This window comes from Haliotis rubra, unplaced genomic scaffold, assembly GCF_003918875.1.
Source record: "Haliotis rubra isolate DU_JTF1 unplaced genomic scaffold, ASM391887v1 Scf789, whole genome shotgun sequence".
Lineage (NCBI taxonomy): Eukaryota > Metazoa > Mollusca > Gastropoda > Lepetellida > Haliotidae > Haliotis > Haliotis rubra.
Genome location: NW_025767511.1, coordinates 7,479 through 33,126, shown reverse-complemented (window position 1 = coordinate 33,126; position 25,648 = coordinate 7,479). Strand labels below are relative to the sequence as shown.

The 25,648-nt window shown below is 42.5% G+C and overlaps 1 protein-coding gene across 1 annotated transcript in view; it reads left to right on the top strand.

Moving 5' to 3' along the window:
- Positions 1–25,445, top strand: part of LOC124261083 (retinoblastoma-associated protein-like) — a 46,468-nt gene extending 21,023 nt beyond the window's left edge. Inside the window, exons 13-20 of the mRNA XM_046695402.1 lie at positions 572–649; positions 1,281–1,385; positions 2,369–2,488; positions 6,218–6,282; positions 13,783–13,906; positions 14,580–14,692; positions 23,756–23,836; positions 24,591–25,445. Of these exons, the coding sequence (XP_046551358.1) occupies positions 572–649; positions 1,281–1,385; positions 2,369–2,488; positions 6,218–6,282; positions 13,783–13,906; positions 14,580–14,692; positions 23,756–23,836; positions 24,591–24,615 (711 nt within the window). The 3' untranslated portion in view covers positions 24,616–25,445. The remainder of the gene's footprint in view (positions 1–571; positions 650–1,280; positions 1,386–2,368; positions 2,489–6,217; positions 6,283–13,782; positions 13,907–14,579; positions 14,693–23,755; positions 23,837–24,590) is intronic.
- The last annotated feature ends 203 nt before the right edge of the window (positions 25,446–25,648 follow it).

Here is a 25,648-nt window from a genome sequence, read left to right as displayed (position 1 = left end):
AAGTGAGTAGGCACAACCTATCTCAGAATGGTCAGTGTAAGTCCCAAGTGAGTAGGCACAACCTATCTCAGAATTCTCAGTGTAAGTGAGTAGGCACAACCTATCTCAGAATTCTCAGTGTACGTCCCAAGTGAGTAGGCACAACCTATCTCCTAGAATTCCCAGTGTATGTCCCAAGTGAGTAGGCACAACCTATCTCCTAGAATTCTCAGTGTACTTCCCAAGTGAGTAGGCACAACCTATCTCATAGAATTCTCAGTGTACGTCCCATGTGAGTAGGCATGACCTTTCTCCAAAAATGACAGTGTAGGGATCCTGGGATTAGACGACTTACCTCACTTCAGTAGAATTCCCTGTGTAGGTTCCCAATGAGTATACACAACCTACTTCACCCTGGTTAGAAGACATGACATGGTTCCTCATAGCAGAATTCCAAGTGTAGAATTGTGCTCTTGCCTATGTCCCTGTGCAGGTTGCCAGTAGCAACTGCTTGCTTGAAAGTCCCTATCATAATGTCCAATTGGACTGTCATGATTTTGAACTCAGTTAAAAGTTAAAATGTTTCCTTCAGCAACAAAAGATCTGGACATGTTTTGAATACTGCATCACTAACAAGCCAGCACTGATGAAAAACAGACACATCGACCAGGTTGGTGGTGACTTGATTTAATGCCTTTTTTCACAATTATACTTTATATGCAGTGTTCAGTTTGGCCAGGATGATGGCTGGTTTTCAGTTTACCCATGAAGATCCAGGTTAGAATTGGTCTTTAGCAACCCATACTTGGCGTAAAGAGGTGGACCCTTGAAGATCCATTTTAGAATTGGTCTTCAGTAACCCATGCTTGTCGTAAGAGGCAACTATTGGGATTGGGTAGTCAGGCTCTCTGACTTAATTGACACATGTCATCGTATCCCTATTGCGTAGATCGATGCTCATGCTATTGCTCACTGGATTGTGTGGTCCAGACTTGATTATTTACAAACCATCACCTATGGCTGGAATATTGCTGTGTGCGGCGTTAATCAATCAATCAATCAAATCAATCAATCCAAAGAGGTGACTAATGGGATCGGGTGGTCAAAATCACTGACTTGGTTGACACATGTCATTGTATCCCTATTGCATAGATCGATGCTCATGCTGTTGATCACTGGATTGTTTGGTCCAGACAGTAAGTGGGCATGGCATAAGATATATCTCACCTGACATCTGTCAAAGTTACCATATATGTTCTAACAAGTACTGTGATGTGATAATAGTGTGGTTGATGTTGTAGATCATGATGTGTTCGCTGTACGGGATCTGCAAGGTGGTTGAGAAGGAGATCAAGTTCAAGACGATCGTCCACATGTACAGGAACTTAGCAAATGTGGATCAATCGGTAAATGCAACCATTGTCCCTGTGAGGTTCTTATACACCGACACGGCGCCTGTCCTTGCCATCAGCATTGTTATTCATATTATTTGGTTAATATCCACACAACGCGTTTTGCGAAGGGTATTATTTTGGACTCTGTGGGTCCGTATGTCCATCCATGAAAATTCGTCTTTCCCGGAGCAGAACTCTAAAACCGTTCAAAGTTTCTTCACCAAACTTGGCACATAGATAGGTCTTTTAGTGAACTGGTGACTTTTGGTAGTTTTGGATTTCTAAATAAAATATGTTTTGTGTTTCCATGGCAACAAGTTTTACTTTTGACTGAAATGGGTGTTGGTTTTCTTTTTGGTGGTAGATGGTCTTTTCCGGAGCAGAACTCTAAAACCATTCAGAGTTTCTTCACGAAACCTGGCACATACATAGCCTGGTGGTAAACTGGTACTGGTGCCTTTTGCTAGTTTTGGATTTCGGAATAAAATAATTTTTGCATTTCCTTGGCAACAAGTTCTCCATTGACTGAAATTGGCGGTAGTTCTGTTTTCAGGAGCAAAACTTTAAAATCTTTCAGTGCTGTAATTCCACTTTGTGGGTTTTCAACAGTATCACTCTATTTCTGTATCAGCATTACTGAGGTACATCAAAACATGGAAGCACTCAGGCAGTCTGTTGTTGATACAAGCATGCTCGTATATTAGTAGATTACATATGTATGTTTTCATTAGAATAATGTGAAGAACAATGTGACATAATTTTGACATCATAACTAGTTGACATATTCCTGAAGAGTATTTTACCATTGTTGGGATATTGATGACTTTGTCTTCTTGTTTGAGACTTGAGATTGTTGTTTTCTCTGCTGTAGGTTTACAAGAGTGCCTTCATACACTTGACGTGAGATTACGTCTGTTGTTTTCTCTGCTCTAGGTGTACAAGAGTGCCTTCATACACTTGAGGTGAGATTACGTCTGTTGTTTTCTCTGCTGTAGGTGTACAAGAGTGCCTTCATTCATGGGAGTGAGTTCGACTCTATCATCGGATTCTACAACAAAGTTTTCATGCAGAATATGAAGACCTACATTCTTCAGTTCTCAGTCAACAGGCCCATGGTAAGTCGCTGCAGTGGTCCGACTTGCTGATCTTCAGCAACCCATGCTTGTTGCTTGTGGAGGTCAGTAAAATGTCATATTTGGGGTTACACCTTCTCAGTAAAGTGCTGGTTCAATCTTGGGCCTTTCAGGAAGAGTTTCTCTGTGGGTACTTTAGTGTCTTATGCTGAAGTTTTAATCTCGGATGGGACTCGATTCAAAGTAGTTCAGTATTTTACTGAGAAAGTGTACTCCAAAATAAAACATAAGTTACATTTGACCAAATGGCATTGCATGGAGGTCTGAATTAGTAGTGTCTTCAGCAGCCTAGACTTACATCTTGACAATGAGATCTTCATCATTGCTTTTTGCAACCTAGTTTCTTCTTTGAGAGGCATTTTAGAAGTTGTGAAGATGAAGGAAAACTGATCTCTATGGATAGTCAACTTCTTTATTTATTATTTCATCTCGTCAGCCTATCACCACCTAATCAAAGACCACCACCAGTAATCCTTCCCTGCCTCCTTTGTCCATCTGGCTTCCATGCTCCCCCCTTTGTGCTTGTAATCACAACTATTGTACGTCAACTCATCAATTGTATAAACTCAACTCTAATCACAATCAATCACTCTGTACATCAACCTCCTCTGCTGTAATCACTTATCAAATATCCAATGTACATCAACCTTGTTAATTGTATATACTCACTATGCAGCTATGTATATATTCTCCTTGCTTCAGTTGTTGTATCACTTGCTTGATAACGGTGTTAGTACCTACACCGAAACGTCGTACTCATTGCAATAAAGAAGTTGACTATCCATAGAAATCAGTTTTCCTTCAACCAAGTTTCTTGTCAAATAAAGTAGTCGGGTATCTGGCGTGCTGCCTTGTTTGATGCTAATCATTTTAGCCCATCACATGCTGATACTCATAATGTCAATCACTGGATTGTCTGGTCCAAACTCAATTATTTATGGACAACTGTCACATAGCTGGAAAAGTTGCCAAGTGCATTATTACACAACAAATAAAGTCCAGTTGACATGCATGGAAACCCAAGAGGTCAGGCTTCTGTGAAAGTTTTTTTCATCGCTTGTCATTGTGCCCAGACATTGTGCTCATGTAGGTGATGATGTTGCTGCTGATGGTGATATAGATGATGATGGTGATGATATAGATGATGGTGGTGATGATATAGATGATGATGATGGTGATGATATAGATGATGATGGTGATGATAGATGATGATGGTGATGATATAGATGATGGTGATGATATAGATGATGATGGTGATGATCTAGATGATGATGGTGATGATCTAGATGATGATGATGGTGATGATCTAGATGTTGATGGTGATGATATAGATGATGATGATGATATTGATGATGATGGTGATGATATAGATGATGATGGTGATATTGATGATGATGGTGATGATCTAGATGATGATGGTGATGATATAGATGATGGTGATGATCTAGATGATGATGGTGATGATATAGATGATGATGATGATATTGATAATGATGGTGATGATATAGATGATGATGGTGATGATCTAGATGATGATGGTGATGATATAGATGATGATGATGATATTGATAATGATGGTGATGATCTAGATGATGATGGTGATGATCTAGATGATGATGGTGATGATATAGATGATGATATTGATAATGATGGTGATGATCTAGATGATGATGGTGATGATCTAGATGCTGATGATCTAGATGCTGATGGTGATGATATAGATGATGATGGTGATGATATAGATGCTGATGATGGTGATGATATAGAGGTGAGGTGAGGTGAAATTGGGTTTTACATCGTGCTTGAGAATATTTCGCTCATATGACGACGTGCATGCGTGTGTATGTGTATGTGCGGCTGCTTGTACTAGCCCAGACTTAAGCTGGTTTTATAGTGCTAGCCCACTGAGATACCATGCCGCAGTGAAGCATGAATACCCCACTCAGACACATTATACTGACTCCGAGCCGACCAGTCCTTGTTGTACCCATTAATGCCGAGTGCCAGGCAGGGACCAACAAGTACCATATTTTAACGTCTTTTGGTATGACGCGGTCGGGGATCGAACCTGCGACCTTCCGCTCTCCGGGCGGACGATGATATAGATGATGATGATGATGATATAGATGATGAGATATAGATTGGAGTTACACTTGACTCACACCTGGCGATGGACACTCATGTAAATCAACTCTGCAGGATATGCTTCTTTCATCTACGAGCCATTGGCAGAATACGCCATCTCATCAGTCGTGATGCAGCACACGGTCTGGTCCAGGGACTTGTTATATCAAGAATTGATTACTGCAATAGCCTCCTTTTTGGTATTTCTCAGAAGCTGCTATCAAAATTGCAAAATGTCCAAAATACAGCCTCCCGAATCATAAGCAGAACTTCAAAGCGCTCACACATAACACCTGTCATGAAAAACCTCCACTGGCTGCCTGTTAAATCAAGAATTGACTTTAAAATATTGTGTTTTGTCTACAAATGCCTCAATGGCATAGGCCCAGAATACTTGAAAGAACTTCTTACCCCGTACACTCCAGAAAGACAGCTCCGTTCTCAAAATCTGAACCTACTCTCTGTGCCTCGGTTCAAACTGCAAACTTTTGGAAGGAAATCCTTTGTCTGCTCTGCCCCTCTACTCTGGAACTCTCTCCCTATCACCATTAAATCAGCAGTTGACTTTTATTCCTTCAAACGACTTCTCAAGACTCATCTGTTTTCACTGCATTATGAATAGCAACTAGTCCCTTATTGTATATATGTATATTATCCACTCACTTTGTTAGCGCTTTGAGCATGGGCCTTGTGCATGGAAAAGGCGCATTATAAGTTCACATTTATTATTATTATTATATGATGATGATATAGATGATGATGATGATATAGATGATGATGGTGATGATCTAGATGATGATGGTGATGATATAGATGATGATGATGGTGATGATCTAGATGATGATGGTGATGACCTAGATGATGATTGTGATATAGATGATGATGGTGATGATATAGATGATGATGATGGTGATGATATAGATGATGATGATGGTGATGATCTAGATGATGATGGTGATGATATAGATGATGATGATGGTGATGATCTAGATGATGATGGTGATGACCTAGATGATGATTGTGATATAGATGATGATGGTGATGATATAGATGATGATGATGGTGATGATCGAGATGATGATGGTGATGACCTAGATGATGATTGTGATATAGATGATGATGGTGATGATATAGATGATGATGATGATATAGATGATGATGGTGATGATCTAGATGATGATGGTGATGATATAGATGATGATGATGGTGATGATCTAGATGATGATGGTGATGACCTAGATGATGATTGTGATATAGATGATGATGGTGATGATATAGATGATGATGATGGTGATGATATAGATGATGATGATGGTGATGATATAGATGATGATGATGGTGATGATATAGATGATGATGATGGTGATGATATAGATGATGATGATGGTGATGATATAGATGATGATATAGATGATGATATGGAGCATTCACTCAATCACTGATAAATATTTGTGTCAGTCATGATCAAGCCTAACTTTTCAGTGATTTCGGGTCACGGAATTAAATACTTTTGTCTGTCACCAGCCTTTCAAGCTGCTCCCACACTCACCTTGTTCATGTCAATCTGACAATTGTTTGTATTTTCAGGCCCCGACACTATCTCCAGTTCCAAAGCAGATGATGTCACCCCGCACTGCCTCCCCAGCGTACAGGTAGGCAGGGTTGTCCTGTGTGTGTCGGGGGGGCGCGTGTAATTGATAGCAAGGGGTGGTGGGGATGAACTAGGGCTGGGACGGGTCCAAATTTCTTACCTGGGAACCTGACCCCCTATTACCCGACCCGACCCGGCTACCCGTTATACCCATTATAACACTACAGGGATAGAAATACTTTTTTTCTAAGTGTGCCTTAGAAGTGTGCCCACATTTCTTTTTCAGAAGAAGTCCTCCTTGGGGTACATATAAGCATTAAAATGTCCATTTTAAAAAACCTACGACAGTTGTAACAACATTTCAGTAAAATATTTTACCAACTAAAAACTCGTTATGTTTAGTGAAACCATCCCTTTAGGGCCCCTCACAGGGCCCCCTACAGCCAAGAGCAGGTAACTCACATGTTTTCAGAATAGATGACTGTAGCAATGATGATGATCATGAAATTTGTTGTACAAATGTAACCTGTTTTCTGTTATCACTGATATGTCTTCTGTTTAAAATGGTTTTCTTAAGCTTCATTTGTTCTGCTGTCCCAGCACCTTTAATAGCTAAGAATTGTGGGACAGGTTATCTTGTTCAATATATCTAACATACACAATTTCCTCTTCAATAACCAAACTATCAGTACTCCCAAAACTCTTAATGGAAAAACAACCAGATTTCTTTACATCATCCATCATAGTTCCAGTGATTTCCTGGGCGGTAAAGTTAATAAATGTTTTTGCTTGTTTGTCATTTGCGCAAGTGTTTTGAATTGGGGATTAAATGACTAAAGGTGAGGTATGTCTAAAAAAGAATTAGGCGTGCCATAAGGGCACCAAAACATCAGAACAGCAAACATCCCTCCATAACAAATAAGGAGCTACAAGCAACTGCCAATTAATTAGGGCTGTAAGGATGCATCAAACTATCGATGCATTCAATTGTTGAGACTCTGATAGCGATTTATCGATGGTAGAAACGTAAAGCTATTATTTTTCCTTATCCTGACTCATGTATTATTGCTTGTCTCCTTCCTTTCCCGAACGTTAGTGGAACACTTGTATCTCCTTTTTGAAGCTCCCTTTAAAAAAAAGCAGACGTAAAATCACTACTCACCACGAGTTGTGTCCCTCTGGTTTTGGCGGGAAAACGGCGCCACCCGTCTTCCCATGCTTCACTCTCTCCTTCTTCGCCCTAGTGGACGGTTGGGAGAGCGCCTGTGTCTCCAATACGGCACTATATCCTTTGATTAATTAGTTATTTCCCTATAAGTTACCTTTATAAGGCTTTAGGGAGTATCCTTCTACAATATGGTTTGAAATTTATTCGTAATTTGACTGTTTATTCACGGTTTTTTACGTGATTGTTCAGTTGTTTACATTTCATGAAAACCTGTTTTCGTTGTAGGTTTAGGTTATCTGCTGCAGACCCGCATTTACTGTGCCCCAGTTGCACAACAATATGTACTTCCAGCTCTCGCTGTAACTTATGTCAGCAATTTACACAAATTCAATTTAATAATTATTATTTCTCTGTACTTAGGTGTGCTAAGGATAAATCCAGATGACTTTTGCAAGTCATGGATAAACCGGCTGAGTCCCTCAAGAGCTGTCCATCATTGTCAGACGACATACTTCCATCCAGTGACCTGCCGGAGGCGTCCTCTGAAGATGGGCGTGGGATGTTGTCCGCCATTACACCGAAGAAAAGGTCTTCTACATCGGACAACTCCTCAACCCATACGAAGAAGAAGGGGCCATCTTCGTCGCAGAAGAAGCCTTACACCCCTAAGATTTCAAGCAGCTCTACGGGGAGTTCTTCGCAGATTACGAGGACTTTTTTGGCCAAAATCGTCCCGATGGAAGAGAGAGGATTTTATGATGAGCCGCTGCTGATCATCCCACAGATACAGCATAAGAAAAGGAAGCAGGCCTCAGCAACGGTAACGTCAGTAGCCCTATCTACGCAGTCCGAGTTACCTTTTACACTGACAGCAGAGATCCATGAGGCACAGCGATCCCTGGACCATATCGCTACCATCTCAGATACGACATCACTACAATTGTCGCAGACATTCAACCCTGGGACCTTCATGCAGCAATTCTCTCAACAGATGATGGAGATGATGGAGAAGCGCTTCGCGCAGGAAAGAACCTCGCATGATGGACAGCCAGGCGGCTCTCATGCTCAAGTCATCAACCTCAGAGAGGATCCAGACCTGCACGAACGACCCCACACTGATGATACATCTGAGAGGCCCACCAGAGAATCTAGCTCTAGGACGAAGAGCAGATCTTCGCTTCATGACGTCAGCAAACCTGCGCGCAGGACGGCATGCTCTTCAGAACCAATGAGATCGTCATCAGATGATGAGGCTAATAAAGAACCTTCACGCAGGCTACCCACTTGGCAGAGAAAGAAACCTACACCACCTAGAAGGTCGAGAGAGACGTCTCGGGACTCATACCCTCAACAAAATCTCTCACCTGCGCGAAGGTTATCTGAATTATCTTCAACAGCGTCAACAACAAGATCGCCAGGAAGGCAATCCCGGACTAGAAGACTCTCACCTACACGCAGGTCGCCTTACAGATCGCCTCTTAGAACTACACGTAGTTCAACATGCTCATCCCCACGTAGATCGCCACGTAGATCGCCACGCAGATCCCCACGCAGATCCCCAACAAAGGATGGTCAACGATCTCTTATACCAGTGGACATGATACAGAGGACGATGGCGGTATCATATTTTCGGACTCAGAGATAAAATATTGGATGGCTAATGGACTGGACCTAGCGTCACCCTCTAAGGAAGAGAATGAAGCACTCACGTACCTAATGAAGGACGATGATGTGGCCACGATCACTCTACCTCCAATTGATCCCATCTCGGAAGTACCAGAGGATTTAGATGCAGCCTTCAGGAAGGCAACGAAGTTCCAGGCTCCTAAGAAGTTCTCACTACACAACATGGACCCGTTCATGAAGGCACAAGAGATAGATGAGAACTATAAAATCATCAACGACTCCCGGACCAAATCTTACAAGATTGATGACAAAAAGCTGGCACAGATAGACACTATGACCAGAAGGATATTCTTCGGACTTAACAGATCCAGGGCAGTTAATGAGACGCTCATCACCAAGTTTAAGAACTCTACTGCAGAGGAAGACCGGATGATTTATTCTGCCCTACTAACGCAGAAAAAGGACCACCAATTTATGTCGGAGCATCTATCTTCCATATCAGCAGCATTGACGCTAGCTAGAAGACAAGGACTATTGTCATCATGCAACTGGAGTGAACGCTTCACTAAGACGCTGTACAGAGGTCCATGGTCTACAACATCCATCTTCGCAGGGGAGATTGACGAGGTCGCCAAGGAAGTCACAAAGGAATCTAGAGAAGTCTTGATCAAGTCCATTGATACACTAGCCAGTGTCATCAGACAGACGTCCCAACGCTACTCTGGCAAATCCAAATTTGCAGGCATCCAGAAATCAAGAGAAAAGAAAATGGGGACCTCCAAAGGAGGAAAGGATTCTTTTCGTCGCCCATCCGGCAACTGTAGAGGACGACCCGGACGAGGCAGGGCACCCAGAGGCGCCAGAGGCTATAGACGATGAAAGACGGGTTCGGAACGACTGTAGTCTTCCACCCTCCAGCCGTTCCTGTTCAACCTTCCCAAGTGGGTGGACGTCTACAACGCTACTGGGAGAACTGGGGAATTCTTCAAGATCCATTTGTATCCAACATCCTAAGAGACGGATATCACATACAACTACAAGCAGCCCCTCCACTAACAAACGCACCACAGAGGTTCAACTTTGCAACCCATCGGACAGAGAGGCTACAAGAAGCGGTCACATCTCTACTAGAGAAGGACGCTATAGAGGTGATAGACCAGGACCAGATCTCACCAGGATTCTACTCCCCAGTTTTCCTCGTACCAAAGAAAAACTCCAAAGAAAAGTTCCGACTAATTTACAACATGAGGACATTCAACAGAGATTATCTACGCAAACCAGCAAAGTTCAGCATGATTCATCTACCACAACTACTACATCTCGTCCGTCCGTTGGACCACATGGCCAGCATAGATCTACAGGACGCATACCTGCATATTCCTATACATCCGGAATCAAGGAAGTACCTGAGATTCGTACTAGACGGACGACACTACCAATGGAAAGTCCTGCCATTTGGAATATCATCGGCCCCCTGGTTGTTTACAAGAGTGACGAAGCCCATAGTCACATACCTACATCATCGAGGTCTACGCAGTGCGTTCTACCTAGACGACGGGATTCAGGCTCATCAAGATCCCAGTCATCTCAGACTACAGCTGGACTTTACCATCAGGCTTCTCACTCAACTAGGGTGGCTAGTGAATCTCCTCAAGTCGGAACTAGAGCCTACACAGGACCTGCAGTTCCTAGGAATTCGGCTCATCACAACAGAAAACCGCATAACAGTACCAGAGGACCGTTGGCTAAAGATACAACAGATGGTATCGCAAGCTCTACTCTCTCCGTGGCCACTACGACAGTGGCAGAGCCTGTTGGGTCTCCTCACATCAGCACAGGATATGACGCGCAGAGGGAGATTACAACTACGCCCACTACAGGTCTTCGTGAATGTACATCTGGACGATCAGGACCCCTTCGGACTCCCGGACAGACTAAAACCATATCTACTATGGTGGACTCAGAGATCGAATGTTTGCGGAGGCACCTACTTAGCAGAGCCGGAGTGCAAGACCCATCTCTATGTGGACGCATCTCTCCAAGGTTGGGGAGCACACCTCGACAACGAAGTATCAGCTGGGAAATGGACAATAGAGGAGAAAGATCTGCACATCAACATGCTGGAAATGAAAGCAGTGATAAACGCCATACTCCACTGGACCAGCATTTTAAAGAATGCACATCTAACGGTACACACGGACAACTCCACAGTGGCGTTCTACATAAACAGACAAGGATCAACAAGGTCGGCGAACCTTCTGAACCTCTGCTTTCAACTGTTCAGCATAATAGACAATCTGAACATCCACATAAAAGCATGCCACATTCCAGGAGCCAAGAATGTGATAGCAGACGCACTATCTCGGCCCAACTCAGCCATCCCCAACAGAATGGATGCTACATCCAGAGATCTTCAAACAGATCATACAAGAGATAGGAGCGCCACTAATAGACTTATTTGCCACAAGATTCAACAATCAACTGGTAACATTCGTCTCTCCAATACCAGATCCACGAGCATGGGCAACAGATGCTCTAAGCATCTCTTGGGAAGGACTAAACGCTTACGCGTTCCCAACACCAGCTCTAATACCGAAAGTGTTGCAGAAAATCATACAGACGAGGAACCTGCAACTGATTTTGGTCGCGCCTTACTGGCCAGCGAGAATATGGTTCCCCATTCTCATACAAGAACTAGGACCGCCTCAACTGCAACTACCAGAGAGGACGAACTTGCTAGTACATCCACACACAAAGCAAGCACACGGCAACCCACAGGTGTTCCGGCTACACGCGTGGAGCGTATCAAGGCGTGCTTGAATAAGAGAGGATATTCCGCCAGAGCAGTGAAAGCAGTCACGCTAGCTTTACACAAGTCAACTTGTACGACGACAAATGGCGAAGCTTCGAGACCTACGCTTTGAAAACAGGCTTCACAGCCATAAAAGCGACACACCCTCAAGTGGCGGACTATCTTTGTCACCTAAGACAAACGAAGCGGTTAAAAGGGTCAACACTCTCAACATAACTAGCAGCATTGAGCTCAGTTATCACTATGAGGACGAGTGTAAAACTGACTAAGGTACCAGAGTTACTGGCCTTACTTTACGCTTTTAAACTGGAGGACCAACAACAGAGATTTAAAGCTGGAGGACCTCAACATAGTTCTGAGCATCTCACCAGTGACGCTTTATGAACCATTAGATAGGACATCTTTTGAGTTCTTGACGAGAAAACTCTATTCCTGATCGCCTTAGCAACAGCAGCAAGGATGTCGGAAATACATGCTCTAGACTTTGAGAGGACACGATTTGACAAAAATCAAAACATCGCGGCATATATGGGACTGAGATGGGACTTTATAGCAAAGAATCAACTGCCAGGTCAACCGGACAGACAATTCCACATCCCAGCACTATCATCAGTCCTTGGGCCACAGGATACACAGGACCTATCCTTATGCCCAGTAAGAGCATTAAAAGTCTACCTACAAAGGTCTAGGACCAGGAGACGAAAATTCAAGCCGCTCTTTTCATCCCTATATCGACAGCCACACAGACGGAGATCTCGCACTCTCACGATATCAATATGGATGAGAACTGTCATACTACGGGCCTACAAAGCAGCAGGACTTGATCCTCCAAGAGCCTCCAATCCACATGAAATTAGAGCTCTGGCGTCAACACTCACTCTACATGGGAATTGCTCTATCACGACGATAATGGAGGGCTGCTTCTGGAAATCGGACATGGTGTTTCCCAACCACTACCTGAGAGACATTGCCACCGAGGACGTCTCTGGCATTCACCATTTCGGCCCACTTGTTGTAGCACAACAATTGACAGTTCCACAGAGGCGCTGAGACGGAGTCTCGCCCTTTTATCACATGACTTGCAAAAAAGCCTACACCCAGGAGAGTTACAGCTTTAGAGTCCATATGCACGTCTAAGACAGACAAGCATAAGTGATAAGACCCAGTACTTGTAAGGACGTACTCGCACATAAAAAGGGTCGCTTCTCCACTTGATGCTTGCATCAAGAGATGGAGTTGCAAAATCCACATAAAAATGTTAACAGAAGCAATGACCAAAAGTTAACAATTGTGGTCCCCCCATCAGAGAAAGCTGGAAGTAAAGGGTTACAGCAGCAGCAGAGCCTAGCAGTAAATTGAAGTGCTACCAGGAAGTTCCCATAGGGGGGTATGCAAGACGTAAATCACTAATTGGAATCCAGAAGTGGCTTGTCCTACCACCAGATCCGACGGATTCTACAAGCAATAATACATGAGTCAAGATAAGGAAAAATATGTAATTTTCTGAGTAAAATTGATATTTTATACTTATCCTGACTCATGAGGTAAGCCCTCCCAACCTCACCGCTAGGCCCTTTGGATTTCCCAGCAAATCTAAGTGTCGGGCTTGCTATTCGGAGAGAGTGAAGAGTGGGAAGACGGGTGGCGCCGTTTTCCCGCCAAAACCAGAGGGAGACAACTCGTGGTGAGTAGTGATTTTACGTCTGCTTTTTTGAAAGGGAACTTCAAAAAGGAGATACAAGTGTTCCACTAACGTTCGGGAAAGGAAGGAGACAAGCAATAATACATGAGTCAGGATAAGTATAAAATATCAATTTTACACAGAAAATTACATGATGCACATTTTCTAAAGGTAGGATTTCCAAGTAAATCCAGGCTGCAGCACCGATGTCTCCCCATATATGCTATAACCTCGAATCTTATTGCAAACCCCATTTTGATTTTATGTTCACCAGTATTCAGGGCAGGAAGAGGTTCTATGTGTCACCGCTGAAGGAGTCGCCATTCAAGTTGCCGCCCTCACCGAGTCAGCTGACGCCAAGGAGCAGTCTGCTATACAGTTTCGGGGAAGGTCTTGGAGTAAGTCACAAGCTCGTTGTTCATCCAACTAAATATACATTGATAATACTTAACAATAAGTAGATCTGGCTAAAAAGATTGATAATCTGAAATATCTTGAAGGGAACAAATGCAAACATTTTCGACATGAATATTGTGTCATCGATAATATGTTACAAAAACTGTTATTTAAACTCAAGGTGAGGTGAGGTGAAATTGGGTTTAACTTTGTGCTTGAGAATATTTCGCTCATATGACGACGTGCATGCGTGTGTATGTGTATGTGTGTCTGCTTGTACTAGCCCAGACTGAAGCTGGTTTTATAGTGCTAGCCCACTGAGATACCATGCCGCAGTGAAGCATGAATACCCCACTCAGACACATTATACTGACTCCGAGCCGACCAGTCCTTGTTGTACCCATTAATGCCGAGCGCCAGGCAGGGACCAACAAGTACCATATTTTAACGTCTTTTGGTATGACGTGGTCGGGGATCGAACCTGCGGCCTTCCACTCTCCGGGCATATAGTAAGTTAAATTAAATCCTGAATTTGTCACCCAGTTATTGAGTTTGAAACATAGTTGTTGGCGAGTTTGTGTGTTGTTGTTTTTCTAAGTAGTCAGACAATGCTATGCGATGTTCTTGTTCTGTGTGTCTGACACTGACATGTTGTTGATGATGATGTTGTTGTAGTCGTCCGAGAAGCTGAGGAACATCACAGAGAGTCTCTCCGCATACAAACGACAGTCAGCGCCAAGAAGTCTGAAGCGCCTCCGCTTTGATCAGGTCTCAGCAGACGATGAACAGTATGTGTCCGCACAGTAGGATTGTATTAGCCTCAGGGTTTCTCAGCACGTTGAGAAGTTGATTTATCTTAAAGGCACTATATCACACCACACCTCTAAAGTACATCATGCATTTCTCACAATAATACTAACTATCAGCCCTCAGGGAAGCTACCATGTTATTTATTACGGAAAATATTACGTAATTAGTTAAAAAATACAGTTCGCTCTACCACCATGTATAGTGTAATAAAGCACACTTTTGCCCTGAACTATTATAGTTAAAGCACAAGGACGCTTGCGTTTATTACACTATACATGATGGTAGAGCGAACTGTATTTCTTTTCTAAGATGCCAAATTTAATACTTTCTAAGGATAATTATGATTAATGTAAGGCAGAAAACAAACGACGGTTTCGGTGACCTAAATTAATAATCCTCGCACAGGGATAACTGGCGTGCTGTTCTATTGATGTGTCTGTCCCCCTACGTTAAGACAAACGTTACCAGAAAAAAAACAAATGATAGAAGTTTGATGACGGTTTACGTTTGGATTAAATATCTTCTCTGAATTATTTTAATTACATCTGTTATTAACGTAAAACCATATGAGGCAATGTGAACATCGCATTTCTACTACCAACGTAAGTTTAGATCAGTGCATCCAGATGAAGCTGATTAGTCAAGCGACATTCCGCGATTGCATTGTGGGAATGTAAACATTGCGAACGTTACCGTTTCGCTGAAAACTTGTGAGTAGAATTGAGACATTTTAACTGTCGTAAAACATAAACACGTAATGTTTCCACCAGTGATGTTAGCTGCGTGAAGCAACTGCAAACCAAGAAATGGGATGCAACGGAGTAGTTTACTGTAGGAGGCAATGATCGTTGCTTACATTGTGACGTCATGTAAAATGGTTCGATTACGAGGGAGCAGACTAGAATGGCGCAGTGACGCGAGTACATTGTGACGTAATGTAATGTATTGTCGGATAAAGTACTGTCCGCACCTTTGATCTTTCACCGAAGCATCTTAGAAATTACAAATTCTTCCTTATCCTGACTCATGATCTTTTGCTTATCTCCCTTTCCATTTCGAATGGTAGTGGAACACTTGAATCCCTTGAAGTTCCCGGAGCGGACGTATGAATACACTCACCCACGAGTTACCTCCCTTTGCCCTTTCCTGAGCAAACCAGTCATGTGACGTGCCTTACTTGTCACTATCTCCCTTTTTGCCCGAGTGGATGGTTGCGCGAGCACTGGAGTGCCGTATATGGCATCATATCCTTTTTATTTAGGCCTATTCTTCAAAATCACGCTGTAAATGGATTTGGCTATAACTACTATGTAGTATTTGTACAATTTTGTATAAATTTATTGACTTTGAGTCGTGTTTTCATCGTCATCTAACGTTGTATACATTTCATGAAATCCTGCAGTGTTTGCAGGCACAGGTTATCCGTGGCTGATCCTCACTCCCAATGTCCTTCGTGCATAAATCCATGTTCCTCGAGTTTGCGCTGTACTTATTGTATTGATTTATCTAATGTACAATTTAATCAATATTTGTCTTATATTTATAGACGTGCCATGGATCGGGTGAGAAAGTCATCTCAAGTCACGATTGATAAATCTGCAGATCAGCCTTCAAACCGTATGTTGCTTGCTACTGCTGATGTTCATAATACTGGTGCTATGTTTAGTACGTTACAGGGGCAGCCTGCTGGTAAGGGGGCGAAGAAGAGATCGTCTACATCTCAGTCGACGCCGTCTCAGACTAAGAAAAAGATGTCATCCTCTTCTACTGTGCAGAAGAAGTCTACGGTTACCAGATCGAAGCGCAAAGCTACGCATGCTAGGTCATCTAGCACCAGAAATCCTTCAACGAAGAGATTGTACCTCCTCACGAACTAGACGTTTTTGACGAACCCCCATTACTTCTGCCTGAAGTATCTATGAGATCAGCGACTCTGTAGACCTCTACTACTAGGAGATCGTCCCCTACTACAGTCACAGCAGGACAGATGTTGACGAACTACCTCTTACTTCTTAGAGTGAAGTTGAGGCACATTACTCATCAGCGTTTGTGAACGCTTCCCCTACACCGCAGCAGCGTCAACCTATGCAGAACTTCGACCCAGGGGAATTTATGACAGAATTCACCAACCAGATGATGGCCATGAGGGAACGTAGATTCCAGGAGGAATCGAAGGCTAGGAAAAGCCTCTCATCTACCGACACCGTCCGCAAACCCACATGCCTGCGCAAATCTACAGGTTCGCAGATGGATGAATTGTCGAGACATAGCTCTCATATTCAGGAGACTTCGGACTTGCAAACGGACTTCGCCTTCCCATCCACAGCATGGATTGCCAATGGGTTGAACTTGGAGTCTCCTTCTAAGGATAAAGATGAAGTCTACACTTATATGATGCTCAACGATGACCTCGACTCTGTCACAATCCCTCCGATTGAACCTATATCCAAGGCACCTTCTAACCTACGCACAGCTTTGAGAAAGCTACAGACATCTACAAGGTTCAAGAACTCTCAGATCTACAGGCAGATAATAGCAACATAGACATCTACAGGGTTCGCAAACCCTAGGGTTAACGAACCCTTACATCAACAGGCAGGATGTTGACGTCGACTCTATTACCATACTATACGTTTTATACCGGGTAGCAGATAGCCTGCGGATATTGTCGTTCACTCACTCACTCCAACCCAACAGAGACGTACTGCATATACGCTGATGACTTCGACTCCAATATGATATCACCTAAGAAGCCGATATCTCAAGAACTGGAGAACCTCAAGACGACCTTGTAAAGGGCTTAAGGTTAACATCACCTTCAAGTATCCTTGAACGGACATACAGATGATCGTATTAACACTCGTCACTCAGCGTGTGGATTAGGAATTATATCCCATAAACTAGATTCAACATCGGTATTTCTTCAAGATCCAAACAGACATACGTCTTGACAGCCTCCTTCGTCATGCTGGGAATAAGTGATTTATATCACTAAACAAGAATTTACACTTGGAGCAACCCTTAGTAAAGAACTTTATATGAGCGGCGTAGAATTACGCACGCTTTTACTCAACCAACTAATTGCATCAGATTTTATGGAGTCGAACTTGCTACAACACTGGTGATGTCATGCTTGAAGCTGATTGGTCCACATCAGACAACGCCTCCCACTGACAGAGCAGGCTCCAGCATGTTTTCTCATTGTAAACAAACCCGTGGTACGAGGGAATACTTCATCAACAGCCTTGGAAACAGTATAGAACTTCAGCCTGTTATCATCATGGGAATCTAATAGATGTCTAGCTTTGACAGCAGGATAAACGATGTCTATTTCAGAGGTTGTCGCTGATAAAAGTCGGTATGAGTACCTGTCCCCTGTGATACTACACGGGAGCCAGCCTTGCTACAAATAGACAACACTTCGATGTCAACACAGATCGCCTGCATATATAAGGGGAAGAATGATGTATCATCACTGCAATCAGAGGTTAGCACTTCCAATGGAACGTCCTATCGTTTGGAATATCGTCGGCTCTATGATTATTCATATGAATAACCAAGCCTATCGGCACCTATCTGCAACATTGAGGTCTATGCAGTGCCGGTAATCTGGACGACGGCATACAGGTTCTTCAAAGTGCCTATCAACTCAGAGAGCAGCTGAACTTCACAATTAAGTTGCTCACGCAACTAGGATGGCTAGTGAACCTGATGTAAATTGGAGTTAGAATCAAACAAGATCTTCAATTGCTGGGAATAAGAATTATCACAACACAGAATCGATATTGGTCCCAGAAGTTCATTGGATCAAGATACAAGCCATGATTCAACAAGCAGTCATCTCTCCATTAACACTACGAACATGGCAATGTCTACTAACCTCGGCGCATGACTTGACTCGCACAGGAAGGTTACAACTAAGACCGCTGCAACGGTTCCTGATAATACATTTAGACAGCGTCGACCTTATCTTGCTGCCGGAAAACCTCAAGAGGTATCTACTGTGGTGGACACACAGGTTGAACGTTTGCGAAGGAACCTATTTACAAGAGGCGGCCTTTGACACACATCTCTACACAGACGCCTCGATGCAAGGATTGGGTGCGCATCTGAATGATCAAGTGGCATCGGGAAAGTGGTCCAAAATGGAACAGCAGCTTCACATCAATCTGCTAGAGATGAAGGCAGTGATCAACGCCTTACAAGTATGGTCGAGCTTGCTGAACAACAAAATGCTGATGATCCACACGGACAACTCCACAGTGGCGTTCTCCATACACCGGCAAGGATCCACAAGGTCTCCAAGCCTGTTGTAGCTCACATTCCAGTTGTTCCAGATTACGCAGGAAGCAAAATAAAGGTGTGTCTGGATAAAGGCGTGTCTGGATAAAGGCGTGTCACATACCCGGAGCCAAGAACGTACTGGCAGACGCTCTCTCAAGACCACTACACCCGTCACCTACGGAATGGATGCTCCATCCAGAAGCGTTTCGGAACATAAGGGAGATAGGATCCCCTTGCATAGACCTGTTTGCCACGAGGTTAAACAAACAACTACCGACGTTTGTCTCGCCAGTTCCAGATCCTCAAGCCTGGGTAACAGATGCACTGAGCATGTCGTGGGAAGGACTAAACGGCTACGCTTTTCCACCCCCGATACTACTGCCAAGATCAAACAGACTCAGACGCTACAACTGACTTTGGTCGCGCCCTATTGGCCAGCGAGAGCTTGGTTCCCAGACCTAATAGAAGATCTCGGAAACCCAGTAATCTAATTACCAGATTGGCCGAACCTACTAATACATCTGCACAGCAAGCAAGTCCACGGAAATCCAATAGTGTTCCAGCTACACTTGTGGACCGTATCAAAATGTGCTTGAAGAAAAGAGGATACTCCGCCAGGGCAGCCAAACCAGTAACGTTGGCGCTACGCAGATCGACTCGTAACCTATACGATGACAAATGGCTGAAGTTTGAGACTTATACAAGGTGGAAAGGCTTCACAGCGATGATAGCCACTCATCCTCAAGTGGCGGAATATCTGTGTCATCTGAGACAGACCAGACATCTGAAGGGTTCGACACTATCTACATACCTCGCTGCAATCAGTACAGTGATTACCATGAAAACAGGCATCAAGTTGACGAAAGTACCAGAATTACTTGCTCTGCTGAGATCTTTTAAGCTGGAGGACCAGCAAAAGAAATTCAGAGCTCCAGCCTGGGATCTGAATGTAATTCTACGTCATCTTACCAGTGATGCCTACGAACCTCTAGACCAGACTACACTCGAGCTGCTAACACAGAAGACGCTGTTCCTGCTAGCGTTAGCCACAGCAACTCGCATATCGGAGATACATGCGCTGGACTTTGGTCGAACCAGATTCGACAGAGGGCAACATAATGCAGTTCATCTAGGACTTAGATGGGACTTTATTGCCAAGAACCAGCTACCTGGTCAACCAGATAGACAGTTCCACGTATCAGCGCTGTCAACAGTCCTCTGTCCACAGGATATAGAGGACTTATCCTTGTGTCCAGTCAGAACCCTGAAGATATATCTTCAAAAGACCGAGACAAGGAGACAAAAATTAGAGTGCCTATTCATCCCATTATCAACAGAACGACCATATCGTTCTGGATGAGAGCCGTTATATTGAGAGCCTATAAAGCAGCAGGACTAGAACCTCCTAGAGCCTCCAACCCACACGAAGTCAGAGCACTGGCATCAACACTAGCTCTGCACGGAAATTGCTCTATACCGACAATGATGGAGGGCTGCTTTTGGAAGTCGGACAATGTGTTTGCCAACCACTACCTCCGAGACATAGCCACTGAAGACATCTCAGGCATTCACCAATTTGGGCCTCTCGTTGTAGCACAGAAACTAACGGTTCCTCAAAGGCTCTGAGTTGGAAAATCTCACCCTTTATCACGCTAAATTGTTGATAACTTTTACTAATGAAAAGTACTAGTTTGAAAGTCCATGCGCACAGTCTAAGGCAGGCTAGCATGAGTGATTAAAGATCCTGTACAGGTAAAGATCTTACCTGTACGTGAAGGGGTCGCAACTCATTTATGATAAAGATCTTATCATAATCTATGGGTTGCTATAAGATATCTAGTAATAAGAAGATACTAGTTTATCTGTAGCCACATGAATCAACATGATTCAACTTGTCTGAGATTGAAGTAAGGCGGGGCGGTGGGGTAGCCTAGTGGTTAAGGCGTTGGCTCGTCATGCCGAAGACTCGGGTTCGATTCCCCACATGGGCACAATGTGTTAAGCCCATTTCTGGTGTCCCCCGCCGTGATATTGCTGGAATATTGCTAAAAGCGGCGTAAAACTAAACTCAGTCAGTCAGTTGAAGTAAGGCAAGAAAGTGGTTCCCCCCCCCCGAGTTATAACGGAAGTTGGAAGAATAGGATCACGGAAATGCCGTCCGCAGTTCCCATAGGGGGGGATACAGGACGTATCTAAGGACAGCTGTTCAATCCAGTGGCTTGACCCACCACCTATCCGTCGGATTCTATAAGCAAAAGATAATGAGTCAGGATAAGGAAAAATATGTAATTTTTAAAGTAAAATTAATATTTCATACTAATCCTGACTCATGACGAAGAAGCCCCCCCAAACCTTCCTGTTGAAGACACCTGAGATTTCACAGCAGATCCAAGTGCATGGGCGGAAAATAAGGAGAGAGTGACAAGTAAGGCACGTCACATGACTGGTTTTGTCGCGGAAAGGGCAAAGGAGGTAACTCGTGGGTTAGTGTATTTCTTAAAAATTACAATATTAAATTAAAAGTTCGAATGAATTAATGCAACATTACATGAAATGGACTCCGCACCCTTTATCAGCTGAACATTATTTCAAGCAAACCCCATAGAGTTATGTCCCTTGGCTCTTTATGAATATCCTATAACCCAACTTTATTGAAACCAGTCCTAGACGCCGCAACCAGCGTCATGCGACAGTTTTCGATGTACGGAGCAAATGTTTACATTCCATATTTGGCAAGTGTTATCTGTTTTGAAGCTGTTCACCTCAAAGTTTCAATTATCGATTTCAGGCAAGTCGTAAGGGATAATAAATCTTTTATGGTATCAATAGGAAGCTAAAGTGAGGGTATATGCCCCAATATAAAATAATTGTCCAAAATATTGTGAAATGTGACATTGTGTCTTTGAGAGACAACCAGTTGGATTGGGTGGGCCGTCTGGTTACTTGGTTTACAGCCTGACACAATATCAACCACTCACTCATGCTCCCAATATCAACCACTATGTCTGGTCCAGATTTGATTATATACAGCCTGCCATATAGCAGGAATATTCTGGAGTGTGTCATTAAGCAGTAGAGGTGAAATGGTGCAGCTCTAACCACTTCTGATGCGGTGCGTGTTATTGTGGTACAAGGCCTTCGGTTTTGTCCGTTTCAGTTCGGTATATGAGATATAATCATAATCCAGACAAGCAAAGAAATGGATTGATTTTGACAAAATGATTGATTTCTACACATTTTAGAAAAGGTTTAAAAGGTTAATAATAAAATCACGGTATGAAATCAGAAAATACCGGAAGTTTTGGATTGCATTATGGTATACCGAACTGAAGTCAAAATACCGTTTCACCCCTATAGAGCAGCACACAAACATCAGAAGATGATATTCGGTCCCAAGTCGGCAGCAAGTTCAGTAAAATGTCTTACATTGGAATTAAAACATTCCCAAATCATATTGTCATATCTAATGTGAAGCCATTTACAAGTCAACTTCTTTTAGTGATATGAAGACCAACATAGAGGACACTTTATGCTTTATTTACATCATTGAATGGAGTGTCAGTATTCAATGTAGATAGCTAATTTCAATTATCATCACTTATACTGTTGCCAAGAGATCAACTCTTGGAACTCACTGAATTGCTGCATCATTTTACCCTGAAGGAGTGAGTTGGTGCTCATGTTGTCAGTCACTGGATTGTAGTGTTGGGAATTGGTTAAAATCTCATAATTGGTTCATTACCACCCGATCAAACATCGAAAATAATTGGTTAGCGTCATTTATGAAATTTGTTAAAATCACAAAAAATAAGGAAAAATAATTGCGTGTTAAAGCACAAAAATTATTTGGGATGTTTTTGGCAAAAGTTCACATCTTTAAAGGATGACTAGTATGCTAGGAACATAAATTTTCTTGGTGTCTTTAAGATAAATTCAATCATGACTTGGAACGAGCTTGGAGTGCTTATGAAATGTAACAGACAAAACCAACCTTGTGAAAAATATTGTTGATAAAAACAAGTGTTCCTGAATTGTTTGTGTTTGATTATGAGAAAACATTATCGATTGCTTGGTCGTTTAGTCACTGCGACCAATCTTCGATTATTTCAATTAATCGAACCACCACTACTGGATTGTGTGGTCCATATACAGTGGACTCACTCTAATCCGACATTCCCTGTAAACTGACATATTTATTTGGACCCGAATTTGTGCCTATATAATATCATATAAGAAACTCCCTCTAATTAGACATCCCTCTGTTCCGAATTCTGACACTCAAATCCGGTCCCAAAACATGTTTTTAGTGCAAATTGACTCTCTCTAAACTGACATTGTAATTTCACAAGAGATTGCATCAGTCTACACGCTAGGGTGAGCGGTGGCCTGCCAAGGCGTAATAGGATAAACTGTTAATTACTTGCTAATTGCTCACCAACTTCTAAAATGCAAATCAAATAGATAATTACATGTTCAGTAGATTCATAGATTGGTGAAATCACATGTTAAGTGCTTGTTATGAGTTTCTAAAAACTCCCTCTAAACCGACATCCCTCTAAACCAACATTTCTCCTCGGTCCGAGCGATGTCTGTGAAGAGGGAGTCCACTGTAGTTGGAAAACAAACAGTGCCAGTGGGAAGAGAGATGGCACCATTACACACGAGAAAAAGGAGAGAGGGGATAGGTGTTCGGAATGCATGGTCCTAGCTGTGAACAATGTTCTGAATGAAGGATATATAATTCTGTATTTTATCAGGTGTGTCCCTGAAACTTGCCCTAAAGTTGTGAAGAGAATCGCCATGGATGTCTCTCCTCACAAGTCTCCAGCCCACACCAGGTAAAACACTCGGGCAGTCGAGTGATGATGATCATGATGAGTGAGTGAGTTTAGTTTCACGCCGCTGTTTGCAATATTCCAGCAATATCACGGTAGGGGGACTCCAGAAATGGGCTTCACAGTTTGTACCCATGTGGGGAATCGAACCTGGGTCTTCGGCGTGACGAGCGAACGCTTTAGCCACTAGGCTACCCCACCGGCCATGATGATGATGATTGTATTCTTGATTCTGAACTACATACAGGTGTATGCTCTGGCTGTCAGCATGTACTTGATATTCATTATCAGCTCCCTTTGGAGTATCCAACACACGTTGTCAATGGAGTTCACAGTCACATTACAGTCTTTCCTCCTGGGAAGACCTAGTCAAGTTCAACCCGTAAAGGTTAGAATTGGGTCTTCAGTTAGCCGTGCTTGTTGTAAGAGGCGACTAACGGGATCAGTTGGTGAGACTTTTTGACTTTGTTGACACATGAGTTTTGTTGGGCATAGATATTGCTGCCTTTATTATCTCCATTCAGAGCTGCTTGTAAATGTTCATTTCTTGCAGTTAAGAAATCAGATCTGCTGATTAAAATGTTTCACTTCTTTGTTCAAAGAATATAGCAGATTTAGTGTTGATTGGCTGATTAGAAAGGTCAGGTGATGTGATAATTTGAAGTGTTGTCAGATCTTCGCACAGAGTATCATATAGGAGTAATAGAATTGATATTAATGAGACTTTATTTTGCAAAGCGTTTTCATTTCATTTCAGTAAAGAGCCCAAGAAGACGAATTGACGTAATCCCCGCTGACAAACTTCACAGCCTTAACTCTTCTTGTTTACTAAGAAAATGGAATTATTAAACTGTAGTGCTAGTTATTCAAATGGATTAATTATGTATAAAGGAAATTTTGTTTCAGAATAGTATTTTAATATTGAATTTTTTTAAGGTATAATGATGAATTTTAAATACTAGATAGTTATTTATTTTAAGGCTCTTACATGTTGTTAACAAAATTCAGATGTGTGTATTTGTTATAGTTGTTTTTAATTAATAACAGATTGCCAAAATATTTATGGAAAAACATTTGGTAGAATTGTACATTTTAAGTAAAATTTGTTTTATGTATTAAATAATGGTTTCAGCATGTTGAAAGGGAGTATACTACTGAACTGTGTTTTCTTTGAGGATTCCTTCGACAAATTCTGTACGTTTTAATGAAAATTTGACCGAATTCTTTAAGAATCATAGTTTTGTTTTTTGTTACAGATATGCAATCTTTTTCTTGTAAAGAAATGAACTTTAATGAAAAACAGGCAGATTTGTATTGAAGTGATAAGTTACTGTAAAACATTAAAACTATCATTTATGCTTTTGTTGCAATACCCCTGTCGAATCCAGTACATAAATGACGACTAGCTCCCATTCTTTAATTCACCTAAGCAATATTTCCTATGGAAATAGTTTGTGATGATAAATACACTTCACCTCTCACAAAGTAGAGCTTCTTATTGATTAAGGCACTTTGGTAGCCCTGCCGTGTTAAAGTGCTACAGTAAGAGGCGACTAATGGGATCGGGTGGCCAGTCTCGCTGACTGGGTTGACACATGTCATCGTATCCTAATTGCGTAGATCGATGTTCATGCTGTTGATCACTGGATTGTCTGATCCAGATCCGATTATTTACAAACTGCAGCCATATAGCTGGAATATTGCTGAGTGCGGCGTAAAACTAAACTCACTCACTAAGGTACTACACTTTGCTGTGCAGAGTTGCTTCTCTTGGGAATGCCAGAAACACATCCATGGGTTCAAATCCATGTTTGC